Source organism: Dermacentor albipictus, chromosome 10 (genome assembly GCF_038994185.2).
Source record: "Dermacentor albipictus isolate Rhodes 1998 colony chromosome 10, USDA_Dalb.pri_finalv2, whole genome shotgun sequence".
Lineage (NCBI taxonomy): Eukaryota > Metazoa > Arthropoda > Arachnida > Ixodida > Ixodidae > Dermacentor > Dermacentor albipictus.
In genome coordinates, this window is record NC_091830.1 from 21,159,648 (window position 1) to 21,184,559 (window position 24,912).

General features: G+C 46.9%; 1 protein-coding gene across 5 annotated transcripts in view; it reads right to left on the bottom strand.

Annotated features, from left to right (window-relative positions):
* The window catches only part of LOC135919705 (inositol 1,4,5-triphosphate receptor associated 2-like), a 222,017-nt gene that overhangs the window by 173,173 nt on the left and 23,932 nt on the right, over positions 1-24,912 (bottom strand). For 2 of the 5 annotated variants that reach the window (XM_065453558.1, XM_065453556.1), the window contains exons 1-3: positions 4,178-4,416; positions 1,083-1,423; positions 331-497 (exon numbers count right to left, since the gene is read on the bottom strand). In XM_065453558.1, coding sequence (XP_065309630.1) covers positions 331-497; positions 1,083-1,382 — 467 coding nt within the window. In that variant the 5' untranslated portion in view covers positions 1,383-1,423; positions 4,178-4,416. Of the gene's footprint in view, positions 1-330; positions 498-1,082; positions 1,424-4,177; positions 4,417-24,912 lie in introns of those variants that run through there. The other 3 variants (XM_065453560.1, XM_065453559.1, XM_065453557.2) reach the window with 2 other exon arrangements.

Genomic DNA, 24,912 nt, shown 5'->3' on the forward strand with positions numbered 1-24,912 from the left:
CCGCCAACAGGTGGTGCTTTGGTTGAGTCGGCAGTCCCAATAAATCACCATCAGCCGACACAAGCAAGAGACGATTAGAGCATTGGTGGGAAAAAATCCGGGAAGAGATTGATTGAACCAGAGCCACTGCAGGCACAGGTAATTGAACAATATAGTGACAGATGTTTTAAGTACGATAGTTAAGATCGAGATCAGGCAGGCAAAAGGCTAGACGGCTTGGAAAGAGCCAAGCTGCAAACAGCAACACCAAGGTACCACATCAGTAGCCACTCATACTTCACAGAGTATGTGAAATATTTTTCTCTCACTAAACAAAGCACGGGAACTCACTCGAGGTCTGCATTTCGCTGGTAGTCGTCGAGCAGGTTTCGAATCACCTTGGAGCCATGGATGTCAACGTGGACGTCCCGTTTTCCTGAGGTCCCGTTCGTCACCAGGCCCTTGGATTCGCTCTCTGCCCACAGCGCAGTGTACACTTGATTCAGGGACTGCTCGTCCTGCATGAACGTTATGCAGAGGAACCCTTAGCTAGCAAGTGGGTAAAACCCTACTTGAGTTGATGGACAGAATGTGCAGATATAACAGAAAACGCATGAGAAATAGACTGCTGTTTAAAAGAGGCCTATAACACTCTTGTAAGTAAGGTGTAAGATGTGCGACGGTAAAAAACACAACTTCGCTTATCTTGTCGAACACGAGTTTTTGAACACACTTCAGAGTGGAATTACCATTAAAGGCCAACTGCAACAAAATTTTATACCATGTAAAAGGCCCAATTCCTGTTGTGTAGAATGCACAATTCTACTCTTGACAAACCGAGTACACGTATCATGAAAAAAGGTCACAAATATAAACATTTTAGATTCCAAAATTTAAAAAAGAAAGCACAATTACCACTCGCCACAAAATACGAGCAATGCAGAATGTTGAGCCAGCGCAGCTTCACAACATGATCTCCAAGGTAAACAAGGGTCCACGGCACGCCGAGAATCACGATACACTCGATTGTGTCGCGCTCTCTGCACTGCGTCCGATTTTGGGCCAGTAAAGAGAAGCGATAACAACCCCAAGGGCCAACCCACCTGAGCAGAGCACTGAAACCCTTGGCTCTCAATCACAGCCATGAGCTTGTCCAGGGTGACCAGGCCACTCTCGGGTGCGTCGCACAGTTCGACAAGCCGGTGCAGAGCGTCTTGGACAGCACAGCCGACGAGCTTGTCTGCTTTGACGATCACCTCCTCGCTCCCCTCCCCTTCAAATGAGTCCTCAGTCTCTCCTCCGCTCCCATTCTCCAGCAGCGGGCTTTGAAGTCCGTCTGATGGCAGGATCATGCCCTCGGATGGCAGAAAATCCGACACGATCCGTTTGTCCTCGTCATCCATCCGGACATGCGAGCGTCACTGGGCAGGGTCGTAGCCCATGGCTGCAAGAAGAAAGGAGAGACAGACGAAACCATTTTAGCAGAGCCGTTATCAAACTTTGGTCCGCTACAAACTCACCAATGTATGCACAGGCCTATCAGTGATCCCTCTGAGTATGATTTTTCGCAGGTGCCAAATACGTACAGCAAAACAAAGTAACAGCACAAAGACAAAACTTGGGCAAAGAAAAAAAGTAAAAAGTGATGTTTGTTTTCCATATTCTTGCCCAAGTACTATCTTTGTACTGCAAGTTTAATCATGCCCAAGAAACATGCCAAAACCTTTGACTTGCACAGCAAGACAGGTAGGTTTGGAAATATAACTTGACAATGACTAGAAGGTTATCAGGCAATAGCACAGGCAGCCATCTTGGTGCATTGGTGCTGCCATTGCTGGCTTTTCCCTCCTACACTGTAGGGCAAAGTAGAACACCGATGTACTTTGTGACATATCTTGGGGATGGTGGAGACGGGCAACCTAAAGTTGATGCTAGCCCTGACAATTTGGCCTAAATAGATATGCACTAGAATAGAAAACTTGGCAAGTAGCATTTCATTCATGGTGCAGCAGCACAACAAACAGACACAGACAAGAATAGAAGGGATGACACAAGCACTGCGTTGTCCTTCCTTTTTCGTCTATGTCTCATTTGCACTGCTACATCGTTAAACCTTTCTTGACGAGAGTTGCTTACAGGCAGCATATCAGAAAAAGAATTTTTGCTTCCAGTGTTTCACTATTGAGTACAAAGTTTCTGACTAAATGTCCTCGGGCAACACTGAATTGCAGGCAGCAAGCATCATTTGTTGGTTTAAAGCAGGAACACAGGATGAGGAAAAAGCAGACTGGCCCACGACTCCCTTTCTTTTGAAAGCATGGTGGTCAGAGGAGGCAGACCAATGCAAGATCTCTGGCCGCAGTGGTGTGGCATTACAAACATGATGTAAAGCAAATGCTATGTGCACCTATGGTTCACATATGGCTAGATCTGTCTGCACTAGTCGAACCCGCTTCTAGTTTTTTGCCTGGTGTTTTCCCTCTGTTTCTGGAAAAGCTTACAGGAAATATTTTTCTTTTTGTTAATTGTGCTTGCTATCAATGTGTATTGCACACTGAGATAGAAAATAAACATTAATTTTTCAGGTATTATAAGTGCCATCATTATATCATTAAAAGGCCATAAACAGAAATATTAAGTTGAGCTATATTGATACGGAAGAAAAAAAAACATTTGAGGAATGCTTTGCCAGCGTCGCCATATATAGATAAGATTATTCGTCCAGAAGTTTACGATTGTTTTCTGGGTGTCGATGTGTATCCCTTTGTTGTGCAGAAAATTGTAGCAAAAGGTTCCGCCACTGCTCCTCAATGTGAACCGACCGCACCAAAATGGGCGAGTTGATTCACTTGCGCACAGGAAGGCTTTGCATTTACACACTTGCTCCTAGAGAACTGGAAGTACACAACATGACGTGCCATCACGACGCACAGCCAGTGAAGGCAGGGCTTAGCCCTGATCACTCCGCGAACAAGTTGAGAAAATTCATGGCTATGGAGGAGGGTAAGTTTTATTCCTCCATAACTCTCTTAATATGAGACGCTTTACACAAATTGTCGTGCCAATGATTAACTTTAGCTCTACCCTATGCATCTACAAAATTTGACCAAACCGTTCCAGGGGCCCTTTAAGGCGAGATTATATTTATGCGAACTTTAGGATTGAAACATACCTCAAATGCCAAAGAACCCATACAGCCCGAAAGAGCAATAGATAATTTTACAAGCAACTCGGCGAAAACAGCAGTCCATATTGCAACTGATTGTGCCATAACAAATGACGTTACCCCTGGCACACCCTAATATGCTTCATGTGTCAACCTAATGTGCAATAACGATAATCTCATTCTACTAAACCATGTTTCATGCTTCAATCGAGCGCGCAAAGTCCAGGGACAGACGCACAGTGCGTCAACAGGATCCGAAACTACCCATGTGACAGATAAATGTGAACAATGCACGCAGGACCAGGAGGTCCGCCGAGCCTGATGAGCGACGCCACGCATAACGTTTCGAAGTTCCGGATCTAATTAAGGCGACGGGTCGTGAATTAATTACCGCTGCGACGAAACATCGGTGGATTTGACGCGCGTCTACGTAGTACGCTGAACTTGTTCTTGTCACGGCAAATCGAACTGCTGAACAGCGCAGCGTTCCAGTCTTCACGTCGATGCAGCAACAGACTACTATAATATTGCACAACTCCGGCCGAACAGGCCGAGCGCACTGCGTGTGTAAAGACGCATGACACACGGCTCGTTCACCAGCAGACGAAACAGCCGCGTTTTATTGACTATAATTAGCCCAGGAATTAACATCCCGCAAATAAACCAACAAAGATGTGCGTGTTCTTTTAAACGTTTTCTCGAGCGATCCGCTTATTTACAAAGCAGACGACAACTCCCGCAGACCCTAAATCCGGCGAAACTACTAAAGCGAACGCCGCGGAGCGATCGAAAAAGAGAGGGGAGAAACCCAGCGGCGTACTACGGGCATGTTATACCAGGAGGTATGCGGGGCACTAGCCAAAAAGGACAAACAAGGCGAGGTGTATCCCAGCCGGTTTTCTTTCTTATGTTTTTTTTTTTTTCTGAACGGTACCTGTCACGCGGATGAATGCACGCCGGCAACACCCCTCCCTCCCTCATCAGGTGGCGGCGGCCATTGACACATGCCACTTCCTCGGCGGTAAAACTCACGCGGAGACGCCGCCGATGTTGTTGTTGAGCACGGACGATCCAAACGACACAGCGGTTCAGTGGTGCCAGATGCCGTCTTCGACGCCGGCGAGCAAGTTGGGCAGTCTGGACGCCCCGGTAAAAAGATTGCAGCAAACAGTGCACAAACGTGAGCGTGAACGCATGCGGTCAAACGAAGGCGAATGAACCGGTCGAAAGCCCCGCCAGCCACGCCGCTATCGCCGATCGCCAGTCGCCGTTGGTCGCGATCACGTGGTCACGACGTCGCTAGCATCCAGACGGTTTGTACCTAGCCTGGGGAGCGGCGGCGCAGCTAGGTGCTTTCGTTCTTTGAATTCCTCGTGAAAAGCCGGTTCGAGTGGCTAAAATAGCGCTTGTGCGTCAAACAGCGTCTTTTATTTGCGTTAATAATGCGCTATATTGAAGTAAGTTGTACTAGCACATTCTAGTACGGTTAGGGCCTTCATGCAATACCTAAACGATAGCTATTTTCTTTTTTTTTCGGTAGGTAAGGGGAATATACTCTTTCACTCTGTCGGCGCGACGAAGTGCCTTTGATTGATGGCGGACGATGAATCATCCCCGGGGTGAAATGTATGAGGCGCGAGCAGTTGTTTGAAAGGGCCTCAGAAGCAGACGTAATCCAGTATATGTTTGTGTGTGACGTAGAGAAGCCAATTGAGCGGTGATCAGATGTCAAGCAATGCTGACCATTCAGTACGTTGTATGATTAAAGAAGTTAAATTGTGCAGTTGTTTATTAAATGAGGAGTGAGTGAGAAAATAATCCATTAAAGGCAAGTCATCAAAATTTAACTCCAGTGACCAAGGAATGTAAGAGAAAACAAACAAAACAAAGGGGAAAAAGATAATAAAAATAGCGGAATAATAACCCATTTATTATCACGATTTCTCAACATAAGCAATGATCACCACACGCGCATGATCCCAACGTAGCTGTACTACATAACGCAAATATATGTAGTATCTACAATTGTGTAACGTCGACATAACGTCCACATTAACGGAGTCTACAAGAGCTCCATCAATTATCTCTACTCCTCTCTGCAATGCCTTCAGGCCTTGGGGACATAAAAAATAAATAAATAAACTAATCGAGCGCAGATTCCCGAGTGTGTGGGATCCGCATCATCTTTTGTAAGTTACGTTTTTGCAATGGCAGAACGGTGTACGCTTTTGCTCTGATCAGAGGCTTGGAAGCCAGAGACCATCCTGAATATCTCGCACCACCTATTTAAGCTACCAAGTTTCGGGAACTTTTGTGCCAAAATGACTAAAAGTAAAGGGGAAAAATATTGAACATGTGTGACGTTTCACTCACATACGGTCAAGCGTTGATACCGTCGCTCAGATTCTAGTGGGAAATTTCAAAAAGTTGAGTTTGGTCTTCCGAATCTCCACTAATAATCAGCCCTTTTCGATCTATAGTGAACATCGCATTTTGAAAGACCCATTACAAACTTTATCATCTCTCATTAGTGCCTCTTTAACGCACAAACCTGTCTCGCAGCAATTATACTAGCGCAAACCTTTTTGCAGCAATGTAAGTAGAGTGTACTAATGAAGGGGTGGAGCTTCTGAACACGTTACTGCGTGCAAAGTATAACGGCAGCGTTTACAGCGCTTTTGGTTTCGCATTCACTGAAGCATGCAAGCAAGAGAAATGCTGAAATATTAGTCAAATTTGACTCTATGTAGTGAATTATGTCTTATTCTGTTTTTGCTAATACGATGTTTATGGAATTCTCTTCCTCGGCTTCTATCTAAATACACGGGAAAGGAGAAATGGTTTTTCTCGGCAACCACTGCACCAAATTTGATTAGGTTCGTTGTATTTAAAAGAACATAGTTAAAAATCCGTTGACTGTAGAAGCGGAGCTATCATTTAGGCCGTCAATTATTTTGTGCAAATTGTTGACAACCGCTAATTTTGAGAAAACGAAATCATCAAGTTTACAACTCTGTAACTCAGCTATGAAAACTGATGTCACAATTATGCCAACAGGATCGAATAGTACATCCAAAGCGGACAAAATTGATGCATTGTGTATGGCTCTTAAGCACACCACCAATATGTGAGTAAGAATTTTACAAAAACCTTATAGAACAGCTACAAATTCCCATTAGATATAAATTATTACATCAACTTTGTCCCCTTTGGATATTCTAACGGATGCAGTGTAGCGAATTGCAATATCTGTTGGCGCAGAGTTACGGTTTTGTAAACTTCGTGCTTCATATTTATTTTTAATCTTACCGATATTTGGAAATTTCTGTAAAAAAGAGATAGCGTTCGGGCACTAAATGAAAATTCTGCTTCCAACAGTTGTTGGAATTGAACTTTCTATCTCAGATTCCACAAATTTCAACATAAGATATGCCCAGAGGTCACCCAGAAAAAAAAAGCATTTCTGCGTTTCACAGGTGTCTTAATTGGCTGCATCGGAGTTTGGCCCGAGCTAATTAGCTTGCATCCGAAACCCACGCCGCACCACAGGCCTGCCGCAGGGTGGAGAAAGGAGGAGTAGTATATTTTAATGAAGAGAAAGGAGGAGAGGTCGGCCTGAAGAGCGTGTCTATAGCCTTCTACTTCTCACTGGGGAAAGGGGAAGGGGGAAATACAAGGAAAAGTAGGGAAAGGTGGAGAAAACTTCACACGTCGCACATTGGCGCACGAATTTCGCTTTGCACTGCTTGTTGCAGATCCAGTGTGAACTGAATCTTGTGCACCAGTGTGGCGGCATGTGCACTTTTTCGCACGACCACACGCTTGCGGCCGGCGAGCGGTGCGGTTTGTTGGAGAATTAGACACTCTTTTCAGCTTAACGCTACTGCGTGCATTTTGCCACTGTAGCTTTCCCTTCAGGGCCGTACAAAGTTGTCCGTAGCCTACCAAGAGGATGCGTTAAGGTAAACCGTGTTACCTAGAGTTACTGCAAAGACAGGATATATAGAGTAGAGTTATTGCATGCGTGGATTCCTTTTAAAGGATTCTTATACTGTTACTCTAGGCAAGAGTGCCAGCTTCAAATGGAGACGCTAAGTTGCGCCACAATATGCGCAATAGTGTTGGAAATTCACCGAGAACTGAAGCAACGGCGTCCTCTGTCTCTATTGTTTACGCTTTGTGTTGAAAGCCGACGTGGAAGATAGTAAAGTAGGTTACGATTTTGTTACACACCTAAAGGGAACCTGGTGCAATGGTGCTTCCTTGAGCCATCGTATGCGGACGACAGAGTGCTGCTATAGTGCTTAATGCAGGGAATTTACAGAGACTGCCAAATGCGTGTGCTGACGAAGTGTCATATATCGGCCTTAATTTTAGCTTTTTTCACGGAGAAATCGGCAGTTGTAGTCTTTCATAAGGAAACGGGTAGTGAATTGGCATCAGTTCAACAGGAAGTCATACCCGTAGCCAAACCTGGGTGTACACACAAACGGGGGGAAACACCTATACTGAAACATCGTAAATAACTGAAACCAATCGTAAATAACTGAGAACAAACGGAAAGCGGAACGCAGCTATTATTAAACACCTGGGTCTGCAATAAATGTGTGTTGGTACGAGGCATTCGAAAAGCAGCAATGGTGATAATGCCTACTGACGCGATACGGTGCTTAAAGTCAGAGATCTTATCGGGGTTGAAAGTTCGCCAAACGGCGATTGGCCGATTGGCATTGTGGGCCGGCCCACGAGAAATCCCCAAATAAGGCAGTACAGGATGGCTAAGGTAAAGGAAGCGCGAAATTAGGTTTGAGCAACATATCAGTACCATGGGTGAAATTTAATAGGTGGCTACAGTGTACAAGTATCTGTACTTTAATAGCGCCGATACGGAAGGGCGGAAGAGGTTAAGAAAGCTGGCAAACAAGTATGGGGTAACTGAAGAACAAGTATAAAAACTCGGAGTCGACAAAAATAAAGTTAGAGAAACAAGAGACCGTAAGATGGATGGAGATTATGAGAAAAGAAAGGTCTATGGAGATTTACAAATAACGACAAGCAACATCTCAAGCAACAGCCAAGGAAGAAAAATTGTACAATCAAACAAAATGCGATTACTTGCTTCTTGAAGCTCGAGCAGGCACCATATAAGGGCAAAAACCTACGGGAACAAATATTTGCAACAGGGTGAGACGTGTCTGCCGCAGCAAAAACCAGAAACCGACTCGGCCAGAACCGTAGTGGACGTCCAGTCCACCATCCAGACAGGCTGGGTTTCAAAGCTGATGAAAGTGTCAGCTGGGGAGGTATTCTGTAAGAGTCCACCTAGTGAACATGTCCATTTCGTCTGCTCCTCTTGTGCTGATTGGCTCGGGTGAGCTGCGCGTGCACAGCCAATCAGCACTTGAGCAACAGACGAAATGGACATGTCCACTAGGTGGACTCTTAGAGAATACCTCCCCTGGTTAGAGACGAAGACAAGCAAGAGACGATTAGTGTATTGGTGTGAATAAAGGTGGAGAATAGATGGGGACGAGATCGTCACAGGCAGAGATATAGCAGATATATCCAGAATATGCTAGACTACGATATGGCAGTGAGTAAGTAGGTCACACAGGCTAGGTGAATATTTGTCGCCGCCATGATTCAAAGGGGCTGCCATTAGGGATTGTCGTCATCTTCACTGCCACTATCATCATCAGTTACTCCACCGCCTTACCGGTTGAAATAGCGGGAGAAGGGCTTTTTGACTGTCATGCACTTGCGATTCCGGCGGCGAGGGGTGTTTCTTTGTGTACTACTCGCCACCATAACTATCTTTCTGTAGTCTAAGGGGATTTGCTGACTGCGTGATCAAAGTACATTCATTTTTCATTTGCCGGATAGTGATCCGCATATTATAAGGTATACATAATAGGCATTATGAAATGACAGTAAGAACAGAACAAGTTTTCAATAATATGTAGCCCCAAATAAGGAAAAAAAAAGCAGATTTCTAAACAGCGGTCGTTCTTAAAACAAACAAACAAACAGTAATGGAGGTCAATGAACTTGCAAAGGTGGGAAACAAAAAAATGAATGGGTGGTTGCGATCATCAATGACTTATGCGGTATCGTCGCGAGCAAAAGGCACGGTGAAACTTCAGAAAAGCTTGCCGCTGCCTGCCTCTTTGCGCTCCAAGCACAGCCGTTTCATTGGACATAGGATCACCAAAACGAGCGGCTATTTTCGGCTCTTTGTCGACTACAGAGCAGACGACCGCACCAGGGAAGATTGAAACCGACGACAAAAACGTTTGGTTATGCCGACGGCTCCTGTGGGGGCTTGCGCGTTGCTTATGAGCCGTAAGCCAATGGAGAGTGGGGGGATAGAGGGAGAGAGAGATAGGCAAGCAAACAGAACGAAGTCGCAGCCGACGCGAGCCGCCTTGACTTGCGGCCCCGCTGGCCACAATGCCAGCAATCAACCAACAGCCTCCGTTTATGGCACGTGGCGGTTCTTTATTCGACTCTGTTTGTCCAAAGCGCGTGCACAGGTGGCAAGGTTACCTCCATAGTTCGCCAGCGCAGAATGCCTCTGTGGTGTTATTTATAACTTCCAGAAGTTCGCTCCGCGTTGGTAACGGTCTTCTGCTTTCAAGTTAACGCTTCGTGCCGAGTCTGACATCCGGTAAATTAACCCCGATGTGCATATATATAGGAGCGCTGATGTGTGAACGCGCAGACAGCGGCGGTGTTTGGAATGGCTAATCAGGCCAAAGACGGCAGATCGCGTTATTATATACGGAGCATTGTTCGGCGTCGCTGTTAATCAGTGCACCGTTACGAACGCGTCGTCTGCTACCGCTAAGCGAGCAGTGCATGGTGCGACGGACAATCAGATCGTCTGCTTGTGGATGACAGGGTGTGCCCTTTTACGGGCACGTACTATGCCGGCCTTGAAACACCGCCATGCCTGTTTTTCGCCTAGGGATACTGGAAGATTGATTGCGACCGCTAATGAACGTGCCCGTCTGTTCGCATTCTTGCATTAGTACTGTAGATTAAAGACACGCCGACAGCCAATTTAATTAGCTTTCTCCGGAATCCAGACCGACATCCGTAAGCCTTGCGGCCAATCACTTCCATGAACCAGATCGCGCTCCCCGCGTAGCCTTCATCGAAGCGTGCTTTAAGGTCCCCCAATGCCGCAGCCCGTTGTAACGAGATGTCGTCCACAAGGCGTTGTCTGCCAGACAATGCAGACCAAGTAATATGAGCGTGCCATATATGGTGGGTTGGTCGCAGGAATTTTTAAAAGGCATAGAAAGTGAATTGCGTGTATACTGTGGCAAGTTACGCAGCTCCTCGGAAGCCCCCAAGTTAGATGAAAGTTCCTGATTTGTTCTCTTTCACGAGCTTACATCCACCTCACGGGCTGCCGCAGAACTGATTTGCCATTATCAGTGTTCCAGTACTTCGAATTGTCGATAATTTCGCGCTTCCCCCTCCCCCCTCCCCTCTCTGTGATCTGCTAGCCTCCCGGTTAGCTCGGAACGACCGGCTTAGCTAGGTCCTTGCCTCAAAGCACGAACCATGACGAACTTTCTTATTCAATTGCGAACTTTCTTATTCTTCCCGAGAAACCAATACGGGTTTTCTTCGTAGCTTTATGCCACAGTCGGGTGCCTGACAATTATTCAATTTCATGTGCACAGTGTGATATGTACATCTTTTAATTGTTCTGCGGAGAATGCCACCCCCCCCCCCCAAAAAAAATATAAAGCGCAGCTCTGACGCTTCGAAATTTGTGCGGCGTTCTGCGTGCCATGCAGAAGACCCTGGGAGTGGTGGCGCGTGAATACATATTGGAGGCAAAATATATATATATATCAGTGGTGATTTAGCGTTAAAAAGCGATAGAAATCCGCTATAGAATTATGTCGCGCCTCTAGCTCTGAGGTCCAGGATCCATGATTTAAACAGTGTTCACCACATTGCAAAGTGTTGTTCAGGAGATACTCCATACACGTCCTGCCACATGGCACATGAAGGAGCAAAGTTCAACTATGGAGGAGATACGGAGGCGACCATCGTCAACTGAAACACACACACACACACACACACACACACACACACACACACACACACACACACACACACATATATATATATATATATATATATATATATATATATATATATATATATATATATATATATATATCGCTACCACACTTTACACACGCGCATACTTCTTCCACTTTGACAACTCCTAATGCTGACACAGTAAATACAGGTATACTACCAATAAGCTGAGGTAGACGAGGTTGCATGCATCGCAAAGGGTAAGCTGTTCTAGAAAAGATGGCGATCTCCTCTCTGAGCGGCCTGCTGCTGTCGCAGTAAATTGGTTCGCAGCCGAAGGAATCGCTCAAGGCTCCGCTGATTTTTTAAAAAGTCGTATATTCCGCCTCCACTGTTGGTGTATTTGTGGCCATCGTCCTCTTCGACGCGTGTATTTATATATATATATATATATATATATATATATATATATATATATATATATATATATATATATATATATATATATATATATATATATATATATATATATATATATATATATATATGTGTGTGTGTACTCCACAAAAGGGGAATTCAGGGCAACCCCCCCAAAGCGCCTCCCCGATTCTCCGAACGCGTTCCGGTTCCACTTCGAGACGCCTTCGAGGCCCGGCAGACTCACACACACACACACCGTTCTCGGGTCAAGGCTGAATCTACGACGCCTGTGAATTGGATTCCGCGTTATACGCCTGGCTGCACTCGGCAACGGTAACTGGGTGACCCGAGAAGAAGAAGAAGAACAAGAATAAAAATAAGCGATCGATCTCGTGGCTCGGCCTCTTCATTCATTCATCCACCGAACACAACGGTAGCCTCACTTCACGGCTCGCTGGAGTCGCGCAAGAACCCAGCGTGCGGTTTGGCTGCCCTTGGATCGGCGCTGTTCTTGCCACGCGCAGTCGTCTTGAATGCGTCGCGTAAACGGTATACACAGCATCGGAGCTGGTCGCATCGCACCGGGCCCGTGCGCCCCCGTGGTGTTTGTTTGAATAGAATTTATTGATAGGAAAGACAGAGAGGTCGACCTGAGCTATAGTCGGATACAACTTTAGAAAAAAGGGGGCGTCTACTCCTCCGAAGCGGATGCACACGAGCATCCACCAATGGGCGCGCACTCTGGACTGACGTCATGCGCCGGACGGCCGGTGACTTCACCGCTTCGGTCATCTGGGCGGGGCCTCCCCTTTTTTCTAAAGTTGTATCCGACTATAGTGCACTCTAGTCTGCTACTCTGCACTGGTGAAGAGGAAAGGGGAGTGCAAGTGTTGGGATGGATGATGATGATAAGAGAAGTGGTGAGTGCTTATGTACATGAGACAGTTGCCTCGCTAGAGCCGCTCGTCGAGCTTGGTGTCCTGCAGGAACTTCAACAATACTTTTTGTTGCACGCACTGAAATTGCAGTGTCAGGCCATGGGCCGAGGATGGTGTTTGTTACTCGCGCCTGTAAAGAGGGAAATGTGGCGCCAGCGTGCTCGCTGCGTTTAGACGCCCTGTAGTCCGGGGACGTGTGGGCTATATATACAGTCTGATTACAAACTTAATGAGCCTACTGGCGAGCCAGACAAGCAAGATGAAGGCGGCACGAACGGGGGTGCTTTGTAAGTGTACGTGCGAAACACACACAGACGCGGGCACGCGCAGCATACATACATACATACATACATACATACATACATACATACATACATACATACATACATACATACATACATACATACATACATACATACATACATACATACATACATACATACATACATACATACATACATACATACATACATACATACATACATACATACATACATACGTGCATGCATACAGCTACACCCCAAAGATATAGGCGAAGCGATTTGACTGGCAAATGTACAGCGATTTTCACGCATTCACATCCGACTTTACGGTCTGTGGCTTTACGCGCTTCTCTCACTTTTTTTTTCTTCTTTTGCGAACTATTTCTCTTCGACATTGCGAACGAAGCGTGACCATATACGTACGCACACCTGTCAGAGGTATAGTCTACATTTCGAAATGTTGTTGCTAGGACACGCGTCGTGATGGAAGCCTATACATGCACGCTCGTCCAACGCTTCCTTCGCATCTTCTCGGGTATAGTAACCAGGGGAATCATGTAGCCACAGGACAACGGCAAGTCTATTTTGGCCACCAAATGGGATATACACAGCTCGCAGATGCAGCCTAAACCAGCACAATAAGCCAGAAGTAGGAAGAAACCGCGCGACGTATGGTCGCGGCTATAGTGATTTCGCCCTTGTAGTGTGCACGCGATTTTCTGCCCACCCGCGCCTGCGCTTCCAGACTGCAATTTCTCCGCTTCTACGGTTTCTTTTACTCTGTTTCGTTCGTTTCTCGAGGGTGTGTGTCTTCGTTGTTGTAAATGATGGGTGGCTTTACGCACACTGCTATCGTTAGGCTTAGTTTCAAATCTTATACTGGTGAGGCAAGCGTCATAGTAGAAACGCGCCTACTAGTCTGCCTACTTCTTGCCTTTTTCTGGTAGAACAGCAGTGGATAAAACTGTGTCTAGGCACCAGTTTAGGTACCTCGCAGAAGCCGTCTAAACCAGCGCACTATATATACCAGAAGCAGGAAGAGATCCGCGCGTCATCATTTCGTCGGCGCGAAAGCGATTTCGCCGCCAGTGTGAACGCGATTTTTTTCGCCGTTCGTCCTCCTTCCACGGCGACCGCAGCTTTCTCCTCCGCTTCCATTGTTGCTTTCTCTTCTCCGCTCGCAAGCTGGATCACCGCGACAGTGCGAATACGCCGTTGCCATACACATTCGCGTAGGTGCGCTATACGGGCTTCTGAGCCGACACCAAGAGACCTATACGGACCGTCACGATCCGAGAAGACAGACGACGCGACTGTCGCGACATTGCTTTTGTTTGTTTGTTTTTTCTCGAGACGTGGGGTCGTGCGGGGTCTCCAGTAAAGAAAGAAAAAAAGTTAAGTCGCCCTATCCTCAGGACTTCGTGAGATCTCGCACGCAGCCGCAGACAGGATAGAAAAGTAAACATTGATGTCAGAGAAGGCAAGGACAAGAAGAACAAGTGGCGAAAAGAGAGAGAGAGAAAAAGAAGTTAGAAATGCGCGCGACGAAAGTAGCGACACTCAGTGGCGACTTCCAGTCCGGGCGCGGGATTCGTGCCGCAAAAATGGCGGAAACGTGACAGCGCACGCCTGCCGCTTTCTTGCGTCTATTTCTCCGCTCGTGTTGGACTATATATATATTTTTTTATTTGCCCACTTGTGTTTCTTTTCTTTTCTTTTCTTTTTTTTGTATCTGTCTCGGTGGAGGTTGTGGTCGGAGACACGAGTGCGGGGAAAGAGGGAGCTTTCGTCGGGCAACAATGAAGCCCGAGTAATCAAGTGCTTCGGGTTTAAGCATCCCTTCGCTCACAAAAGAAACAACGCGGACAGAGCTTGAGAAAGGTCGTTGGCCAAACCCGATCCCGACAGGGGTGAATGCTTTTGAAGCGCTGTAGTGATCTCGTCCACGCTTATTCGTACACTGTGTTCGAACATTCAATTAATGAGAAAGCAAAAAAAAAGAAGAAAGTGATAAGTGCAGCGCATGTTACATAGACATAAAATTCGTTATTTTAAATATTTCAAACAGACATATTCGTACACTGTGTTCTCACATTCAATTAATAAGAAAGCAAAAAATAATAAGTGCAGCACACGTTAAAGAGAAAAGTCAAAAGGAAGCGTGAACTTTGTTTTGTTTATTTAATATTGCGCGATTTTTCTAAGCTTCGATAAGAACGAAGGCTAATAGCGGTAAGAAGGCACGGATCGACGGATGAGCATCCCCGTTGAATCGGGGTGGTGGCGAATTCAACCGAACTCTCCAACTTAACCCTCATTTTGTGCTTATTGTTGGAACTTGGGGCCCATGCTTTGTGATAACAAACAATGAAACGTGGAACAAATATATCAGTCCAAGATATATTCGCTATGTTGATGATGATGATGAATTGTGTCAGAACCCTTTGCAACGAGCGGGCTGCTTTAAAGCGCCCTAGCCGGAGAAAATGCTATATACATGGCGATATATAAAGAAAAAGAAAAGAAGACTGAAATGAAAAAATAGATAGGTGGAGGAGGGACGTGGGGGTAAGGGATGACCCCAGCTCTTATGTATACACACAGCCCGACCTGGTGCACAGATATTTGACGTTGACGTTGAGGCACTGGAGTTCAGCCTGTTCCACTCAGAGTTTATCACTCTGCGCTGTTGCCAAGTCACACGCCACCACTGTGCCAGTCTGTCCTTCGTTAGGCGCACTGCGCTATTCATGATGATGATGATGATGATGGTGATTTAATGGCATCCCCTTTGGAATGCGGCGGTGACAAATAATAACCTAGCCTACTTTATTTATTCAGGTATGCTGTACATGTTTTGCATTCTAGCATTTTTGTATACATCGCCACAATCTGTATTTGTTCCCCACAGATCTTCCCTATCTACTTTGTATGGCTACCTATGCATGTAACGGATCCGGTTGTATCACTCTCGTCTCTGCTTCTTTTCTTTTTCCACTAGCACTCTAAACGCCTCTTGGGTATCTCGACTGCCGACCGGTTGATGCTTCAGTCCACTTTAAAATCCAAACGCTTCTGGTGTACGTTACCTCCGGTTCTCATTAAGTGAATCCCTTCGCAATCCATTAGGACATGCTGAGCGTTCTCCGTATTTTTGCTGCAGCCTACAGACGCCTCATCTTTTTGGAAGTATTTGTAATACTTGCAACGCTTCCCTGCTTTTCAATTTGCCATCTGCCGGTGTTGCAGCAAGCGCCGTTCGCCATTTTACCTATGCGGCAGGGTAAAACGAAACTATACAGCGACCACTCGCTGGACAGCATATATAGCTTCGTGCGTAGCTGGAGCTTTCGCATTTGTTCAGCGATGTCCTCCCTCTGCCATGCGCTGCTATCAGCTAAGCAAGACATCCATGGTAAAGCTGGCAACAAGTTGGGTCAGTTCTCTTCAGCAACGAGCGCAAGAAAATTAGGGAATAAATATACGCGCACGAGCAAAGCAGTGGCCCAGACGCAATCGGCGTTGCGAACGGGGCGCTGTTAGATTAGCGCGCAAAAAGTAGCATCTAATTTGAGATCATGTAGCCGCTTGCGTGGTTGTTTACTCTTATGCGTGTCATCCCAAAAAATACTGTTCCTGTGTAAGTTTTCACCAAGTAAGCTTCGTTGAAATTCGCGCTCGAAGCCGACGCTATAGTTCCCGTACGAAAAATTGGTTGACGAAGCGTGCGTTTGTAATATAATAAACTATAGCGTACGACTACTCTCTCTTTATATATATATATATATATATATATATATATATATATATATATATATATATATATATATATATATATATATATATATATATATATATATATGCTACTTTTACATACCAACGCATGCAGTGGAACATTTCTTTTTTTTAACATAAAAGAAAAGCGTAAACTGATCTTACATTCTCGCGTTTCAAAATATTGTTTCGCGAGTTGAATAAGAAAACAAGTGGCAGGTAGTTGGCGACACGAAGATCACTTAATTTTTTTTTTCGGGACCGCATCACAATTAAGACAATTAGGAACAGAGACTCATTTTTGCGTAAGTTGCCACTTTTCATTCATTATAAAGCACAAATGCTCTCTAGCCAATTTGCATAACAAGTACAATTGGTGTGTTTATAGTCGCCGTTTATTCGCTGAACAGTTAAGGCAGCAAAGTTCACGAAAGCAATTCCTTTCCAAAACGCGGCTAAAGGAAATGGAGGAGTGAAGTTAGTACCTGGATACACATGCTGCATCTCCACAGCAGCACCCCAGCGCTCGGGGCTCAAGCTGTCGCCGCTTCATCATGCAACGTGCTGCTAAATTGCACGTACGTTTGTTTTCTGTATTTTCCGTTTGGAACCTAGTTACCTTTTTTTTATCGGTGTGCGACTATGGTATGAAGACAGAGCCCTAGGGCGGAGCCGCATGTTTGCGCAATCTCTCTTGTTGCGCCATGTTCTTGCTGCCCAAGCGTCTGTAAATACAGCGAAGTCTTGTACTTAAATACGCCGGAAGCGCAAACTCAGTGCGAATAGCAGTAGTAGTAGTAGTAGTAGTAGTAGTAGTAGTAGTAGTAGTAGTAGTAGTAGTAGTAGTAGTAGCAGCAGCAGCAGCAGCAGCAGCAGCAGCAGCAGTAGTAGTAGTAGTAGTAAAGTTTGTTACACCTTGAAGAGGTAAGGAGAGCGGGTGGAGAAAGTGCTCTTCACCCGCTGGTGGGCAGATTCCTCGGTCCAGAAGTCCAGCAGCAACCACCGCCCGCGGCGCCCGCTCCGCCAGCCTCAGTTGGTCTTTCAAGCTCGAGCACAGACAGTGCCGCTTCCCACGGGTATAGGTTTAGAATTAGGAAAGAGTTGCTTGTCGAGTGAGCACTGCCCACGAAATGCGAGCGAGGGGAAAGCGCTCGCACCGGCGCTGTTTAATCCCGCAAGCGTACTGGCGGTGACGAAAACGTAACAGAAGCTTTCGCGTTCCATCACGCGAACACCTGCATGAACTGTCGTCGCAGCGAAAGTCGGTCAATGCTTTGTTGACCTTTTTTACGTGACAGTGGCCTATTAGAAAGACTATAATGATCCCATTCCGTCCCTTTTCATATATTTTCTTTCAAGCTTGATTTTGTCACGCTATTCTTTCCGTCTTTACTTCCTCTTTCCCTTCCCCTCGTGCAGGGTAGCAAACCGGAGGTTTTAACTCTAGTTAAACTACCTGCCTTTATCTCATTTGCATCTCTCTCTCTCTCTCTCCCTCTTTGCTGCGGCGAACGAACACGAGTACACAGTCGACTTGCCGGTCACCTCTGACCTCCGGGTTCGCAGCACATTGATGCACTGTCAAATTTTCCTCTGCACTATGGAACAAGTTGAGAACCCAAAGCGGAGGAAGAAACCGCAATGCTCATTAGTTGCGTGTATGGAGCATCGATTTCGAGACGCACGTGCGACACATGTTTCTTTTTTTTTGCGAACGCAACTATGTGATTTGCATGCTTGGTTGTGTTCCGACGCAAAGTTATTTTAGAAGCTTCACGCTGACACTTGAGAGCAAGAAGAAGAAGAAGAAGAAGAAGAATAAACTTTATTAAAAAGAATGGTCCGGCAGTTTTTTGTTGAGAGCAAATGAGCAATTTTTCGGCACACTAGTGCATGTCGAAGCGCATGCCACTGCGAGAAGTGGCTCGCCATGCAGTTACGATTTCGAAGCAGTCTACTATACACCCTCTCGCGACTGCCACCAGGGCCGATAACTTGATGCGCAAAAAAATATGTTACACCCTCTTCAGACTGCCACCAGGACAGGTAACTTGATGCGCAAAAAAATCTGTTAGCGCGGCTTCTTTGATTCGTGGCAACGCTTGACGTTCACTATTTGTGAATCACTTGACGACAAAGAGGATTTTTGCATTTCACAGAGGCCTGTGGAGCCGCACTGCAACGACGCCGAGCGTACCAGGATGCAGCCGTTTCGCAACTTCGCCGCAGGAAAGATGGCGGACGCGGATGGCGGACGTGGTTGCCAGATCACTGTCCCCAGTTAGGTTATTCAGGGTTTGACGGCACTGTGCACAAAATGTGCCAACGCTTGACAGGCATTAGCAATACCTCTCGAGCAAGCGAAACAAGTGCTATGTAGCTAACGCTTTGTTAATGTGTCGTATACACACAAAACACGTAGTGCCACACGCACAAAAAAGAGACAGTGTCTGAGAGCGTGACACCGTGTCATACTTCGGGATAATGTTATAAGCACGAAGTTTTATACGTTACAGCCGTAGCGTAAACACACAGTGACGCTGCATGAGATATCAGAATGATTTCATGACTGTTGTGGCCCTATATGACGGTTGTGTCACATTTCTCTTTCGCCAATGCAGGGTATGAACAACCGGGTATATCATAAGGCTAAATTCCCAGTGTTTCGTTCCTTTATCTTCTGTCTACTTCAACAGGCGCGTTTACGACTGGTCTGAACGCACCATTACTGCCGTATCCCTTATACGTTATAGTCCACACAATCGCTCGTTCAACACATTAGCTCATTGCTCTGTGTGTCAGCTATAACAACGGACCGCATGAAGACGATGGCAGTAAGGACGCCTCGTTGCCACGAGTTTCCGCATCTTATCTTCTCATTTATTTCAACTTGGCCGCGAGAACGACATAAAGTGAATGCGCTAGAGACTACAACGGCCCGCTCAGACACGGTTCCCAAGGGCATTACTGACTGGCGTAGCAAAACCGGCGGGAGTCGACGTGCCGTACAGGCCTCGGGGTTAGACAAAAACCGCAAAGCCCGCAGCTTCTTAGGCCTGTGTGTCGCAGTTAACTTGTTACCCGCCGGGGTTGCTCAGTGGCTATGGTGTTGGACTGCTGAGCACGAGGTCGCGGGATCGAATCCCGGCCACGGCGGCCGCATTTCTATGGGGGCGAAATGCGGAAACACCCGTGTGCTTAGATTTAGGTGCACGTTAAAGAACCCCAGCTGGTCGAAATTTCCGGAGTCCTCCACTACGGCGTGCCTCGTAATCAGAAAGTGGTTTTGGCACGTAAAAACCCATAACTTAATTTTTTTTAGTTAACTTGTTTTCTCCGTAGTCGGCATCACAGTGCCTCGCAGCATCGAGCTTCCCTATCAAAGCGCGAGTCCCTAATCCCGGTGTTTCGGACTCGCATGCGCGAAGGCTCCCTTATCAGCTCTTGTCACTCCGTCGTGCCGTAAGGAGCGGGGATCCGGTTGACGAGCCTTGCATAAGAGGCTAATAAAGATAAACGCATTGCACTTCCACGGTCAATGGGCCGTTCAAGAGGGAGCTCTTAGCTGACAGATAAGCGCCCACTCTGCGACCCTGCACATACACTGTATATTGGTTATCTCGAGCCTATGTTACGCGAGGCAAAGGATGCGTGATACAGTTGCGATTATACAGATAACGGAATGTAGACTGCTTTCTTTTTTAAAGTGATTTTTGTGGTGGCGTGGAAACGGAACCGCTTAACCCGGCACTCTGGACTGGCAGGTGCTTGGCGTGTAACGCTCCTTCAGGGTTATAATCTATGGCGCACAACTTATCACCGAACGCCTGAAAGACGCCTGTCGCGAGGAGCTACGGGCAGAGACTGTTGCACTATTAGACAGTTTTAGTACTGCGTACTATTGGCGTCGAATGAAACGCGATAGGCCCAATTGTGGCCGCCTGCCTGTCGCTACACTCTTAAAATGATTGCACCCTTTGAGGTGTATACTTGTCCCACAACAATAGTCATCTGCCTTGCTTGCGTTTCCTTTCTTGAAAACTCGGCGCTCACTACTTTCCTGTCGAGAATGCTGCGTCACACTGATAAGGCGCATGCCGTTCGTGACTGGAAAGTACCGGGCTCGCAGCGTTAAAGAAAGGAAACGCGGGCAGCATGGATGACGATTATTGTTGTGGGACAAGATACGCCCCAAAGGGTGTAAATTTTTCTAAGAGTGTATCAGAGAGAGGCGCGAATTTCCGGTTCGCGATAGTTCACTTCTATTTTCTTTGGCGTTCGTTTGCTTGCTTTGCCACTGGAGCGCCACGTTCACACTTACCACCGATTACACCTTGCACAGCGCTTTGATTTTGCTTCCACTGATGCCATGCTATCAGCATCTGGTTGCGATGCGAACAGCGCAGGGGGCCGATCGGTAACGGTCGGTGTGCGACGTTACGTTTTTATTCGCTCTTTTTTCTGAAAATGCGCACAACTTTAAAGCCACCAAAAAAGCTCGAATACGCTGGGGCCGATCACTTTTTTCACGCGTCATTTGAAACTGACAATGCCGAGTGTAAGCCCCAAAGAAAGAGCTCGAATCATTGCTCTTTGCAGTCGTGGTGTATACAACAACGTGGGGGTTGCGGAGAAAACAGGTCGTGCACTGTCTACAATTAATAGAATTTGCCAGGCCTATACCACGACGAGGGACGTACGGTTTGAAATCTTGCCTCGTGGGCACAGGCAGCGGGCTACAGGAAACGACGAACACCTACATACTGTGGCCGCGCTGCAGCAGATGCACCCAACATCCCTGCTAGCGAGATTAAGGACACTTTCGAATTGTCTGCCAACACGTCCACTATTAGGCGCCGTCTACACGAGGCTGATCTGCGAAGCCGCGTATACCGTCGCAGAAGCGGCCGCTGGTCTCAGCAGCTGATCGAAGCGCAAGACTCCCGTTTTCACAAAGCCATGCACAATGGCCTGCAGAGCACTGGTGCTGCGTTATGTTCTCCGATGAGTCTAAGTTTTCGACTCGTTCGGACCAGCGTCAGCGAATTTGAAGAGCTGAAAAAGGTGTGTCTTTCCTACCAAATACGCATGTTGACATTGCCGTATTTGATGTCGGGTTCCTTCGATGACGTGGCTAAAATATTACATATTGTGACGCGAAAAGAGAAAGGCTTTGCTGCGTGAAGTGAACGCGCAGAAGCCATTCCCGAACACAGCACGGTGGGAACGCATAGAAAAAAGTGGGAACTCTGTTTTCGAGAAAGTGTTCAGTGTGTGCGGTTTGCGCGAAAGGCTCGGCCTGCTTTTGGCGCAGTTCGTCGGAAATGACCGTGCCGGCCTCAGAAATCAAATGCTCGGTTTTTATTTTTCTCGATATGATTCGTGTATTTAATCCGTATTAAAGGTAGAATCTCCTAAAGGCCTAAATGTAGTTCGACGAAGCGGGAACGCGCCCGCACGTTAGATCACGTTAGCGAGGTCAACAGCGTCTAGTTCGACCGACGGTTCGACGTACTGGCGGACGCGACCAATGCGCTCCGACGCGCCTGGCGTCTAACGCTCGCCCGCTTACGTAGTACGTAGGCATTTCGCAGTACTAAAAGCCATAACGCGACACGCGCTCCTACATTCCGCAAAACACTTGCATGTTGCGTACGTATCGTCATGGCGCAGTACTAAAACTGCCTATTATCTTGTTCAAAAGACTTCTTACCACACGACCCTTTCAAGACATGAAGTACTATAGCGCCAAACAGACGACACAGGAAGAAGAGACACGGTGTCGTCTGTTTGGCGCTATAGTACTTCAGTAATGCACCAACTAGCCCAACAAAAAGTTTTGCTGGAATATCTTTCAAGACATATCATGCACATCCAGCCGCGCTTGTGTTTCACTATAGAGAAGGCGCTGAGGAGTGACGAACCCACTGAAGTATTGATACCATCGGTGGAGCTATATGGTTAATCTGAGAGATCCGCGTCTAAAATGACGTGTTTGCAGACGTTCAAGTTTAAAGGAGGTCTTGGTCAGGACAGCTACTAGACATCAACGTTACCCTTTCAATACATCTTTTAGACACCCAGTGGCTCATTTTTGTGATTCATTCGATGAAATATTAAGATACCATCAGCAGAGCTGTGTAATTAATCTGAGATATACCATTGTCTACACTGACGTATTTGTCGACGGCCAAATCTAAGGAAGGTCTTGGCCAGGACAGCTATTAGACATTAACGTTACTCATTCAATACATCTTTTATACATCCAGTTAGTTCTTTTTGTGATTCGCCCGCAGAAATATATAAATACCATCAGCAGAGCTCCACAGTTAATCTGAGCTATATCCGCGGCTACATTGACGTGTTCGCAGACGTCCAAGTCTAAAGAAGGTCTTGACCAAGACAGCTACTAGACGTTAACGTTACCCTTTCAGCGCATCCTTTACACGTCCAGTTTTTGTGATTCATGGGCGAAGACGCTCAGGAGTGACGGCCCCGTTACAATACTCAGTTGCCTATGGCAGCGCAGCGATGTTAGCCAGAGATATCCGAGGCAGGCTTCCTGACTTGAGGAGAACGGGGTAGCGGCGAGAAGAGAGCAATTCCCGCCTCCGAAACGTCCCAACGTGGGAGCGCTTCAGCTATGCAGCAAGCGTCCTGTGCGCGGCCTAAAAATACCCCAAGCGTCGGGGAGCGCTGCATTGTCAAGAAACCTGCAGTGTAGCCTGGCTGGCCATAAGGTGCGGCACACCCACACTGGCAGAAAAATGGATGCCGAAGATCGTGGCCGGGCTCTCGACCGGCCTTTTCCCTTTCATTAGCTCCCCCCCCCCCCCTCAGCTATTGCTTCGGCCCGAACGCGAAGGGAATACGTTGAGGCTGACGGCCTATTTTCGTCCTTTGGGCACGCTTCTCAGGTATCACTAAACGAGAAGCGAGCGATGGTGAAGGGCACGCTTAAAGGGCTTAGCGATGTTACAGTGTTTAGCGACAGATCATCAATCCAGGAGTGATCACGTGGCCGCGAGCGCGCGCACACACAAACACACGCGCGCGCGGGCGCACGCACGCTAACACACACACGCACACGCGCACACACACACGCACACACACACACACACACACACACACACACACACACACACACACACACACACACACACACACACACACACACACACCAAACGATGAATGGAGAGAAGCCACGATAAGGATACAGTGGCTACAGGCGTGCTAGAAGGCCGACTGGGGTCCTTATTTTGTTAATTTCAGGCTCAACTGTCTCCTTACGACTTGTCTTAACCTCACGAGATTCGAGCACAGCCAAGAAAAGATAGAAAGCTGTTTATTGAGACGCAGAGGATTCTTCCGGCGTCTATACTACTCTGCATAGGGAAGGGGATTGTGGACAGAAAAACAATATAGGAATCTTGCATCATGGCGCTGCGCTGCGGACGCCGAAATTCCGTCAGCTGTGCGCCAGTATTGAGGGTAGCTTAGGGCGATTGCTCAGGTGCACGGATCTAAACGAAATGTGTACCTTATTGTTGCCTAGGATGGTGAGTCTTTAAGAGAATTTTTATTGAAATGCTCTGGCATTGACATGGACAGTGACCAACAGATGTCTTCCAAGGTTTTGTTATTTGAATTATCTTGGAATTGAACAACCTTAGGCGTGACAGAATGGGCACATGAAATTCAAATCAATTACCTCCTTCAGGTTGTAAAATATCGCCCAAGTAACCGGATTTCAGTAGACGCCATATTAGCACGAGCGACTGTATACAGCTGTTCCCACTGCAGCTCGGAGCCGATGCTGCGAGTCAGACAACACTATCGGAAAGTGGTTAACGTTCGAAAGACAAGCTGCACACAAAGAGAACGGCTGCGGGAAACAAGCCCAGCTGCTCTATACGCGAGCGAAGGCAATCACGCGACTCCCGGAAACAAGCAAGGGAGCAGCTGCTGATTCGCGGCCGAGCCGCACACGTGCGATTCCAAATGCACGGCCCTGGGTGCACACATGGACCCTGTAATTTGCTATGTTGGCCTTCGACAAACTGAAGCAGGACAGCGAAGTGAAATTTGAGCGTGCTGAATTTAGCGATGTCACCTAAGAGATCATTCTGCGTACGCAGGTGCTGCTGGAACACCGCCCCCATCGCCCGTCGGCCCATAAAGCGGTGAAGGCGCTTTTGTGTTTCTTAAGGACGATGGGTTTGTGCGACCACCTGTGACTATTAATGCAATTTCTGTAAAACCACACGCGTCAGCGAACTTGCCGCAATTTCCTTCTTTCCTTCCCTCC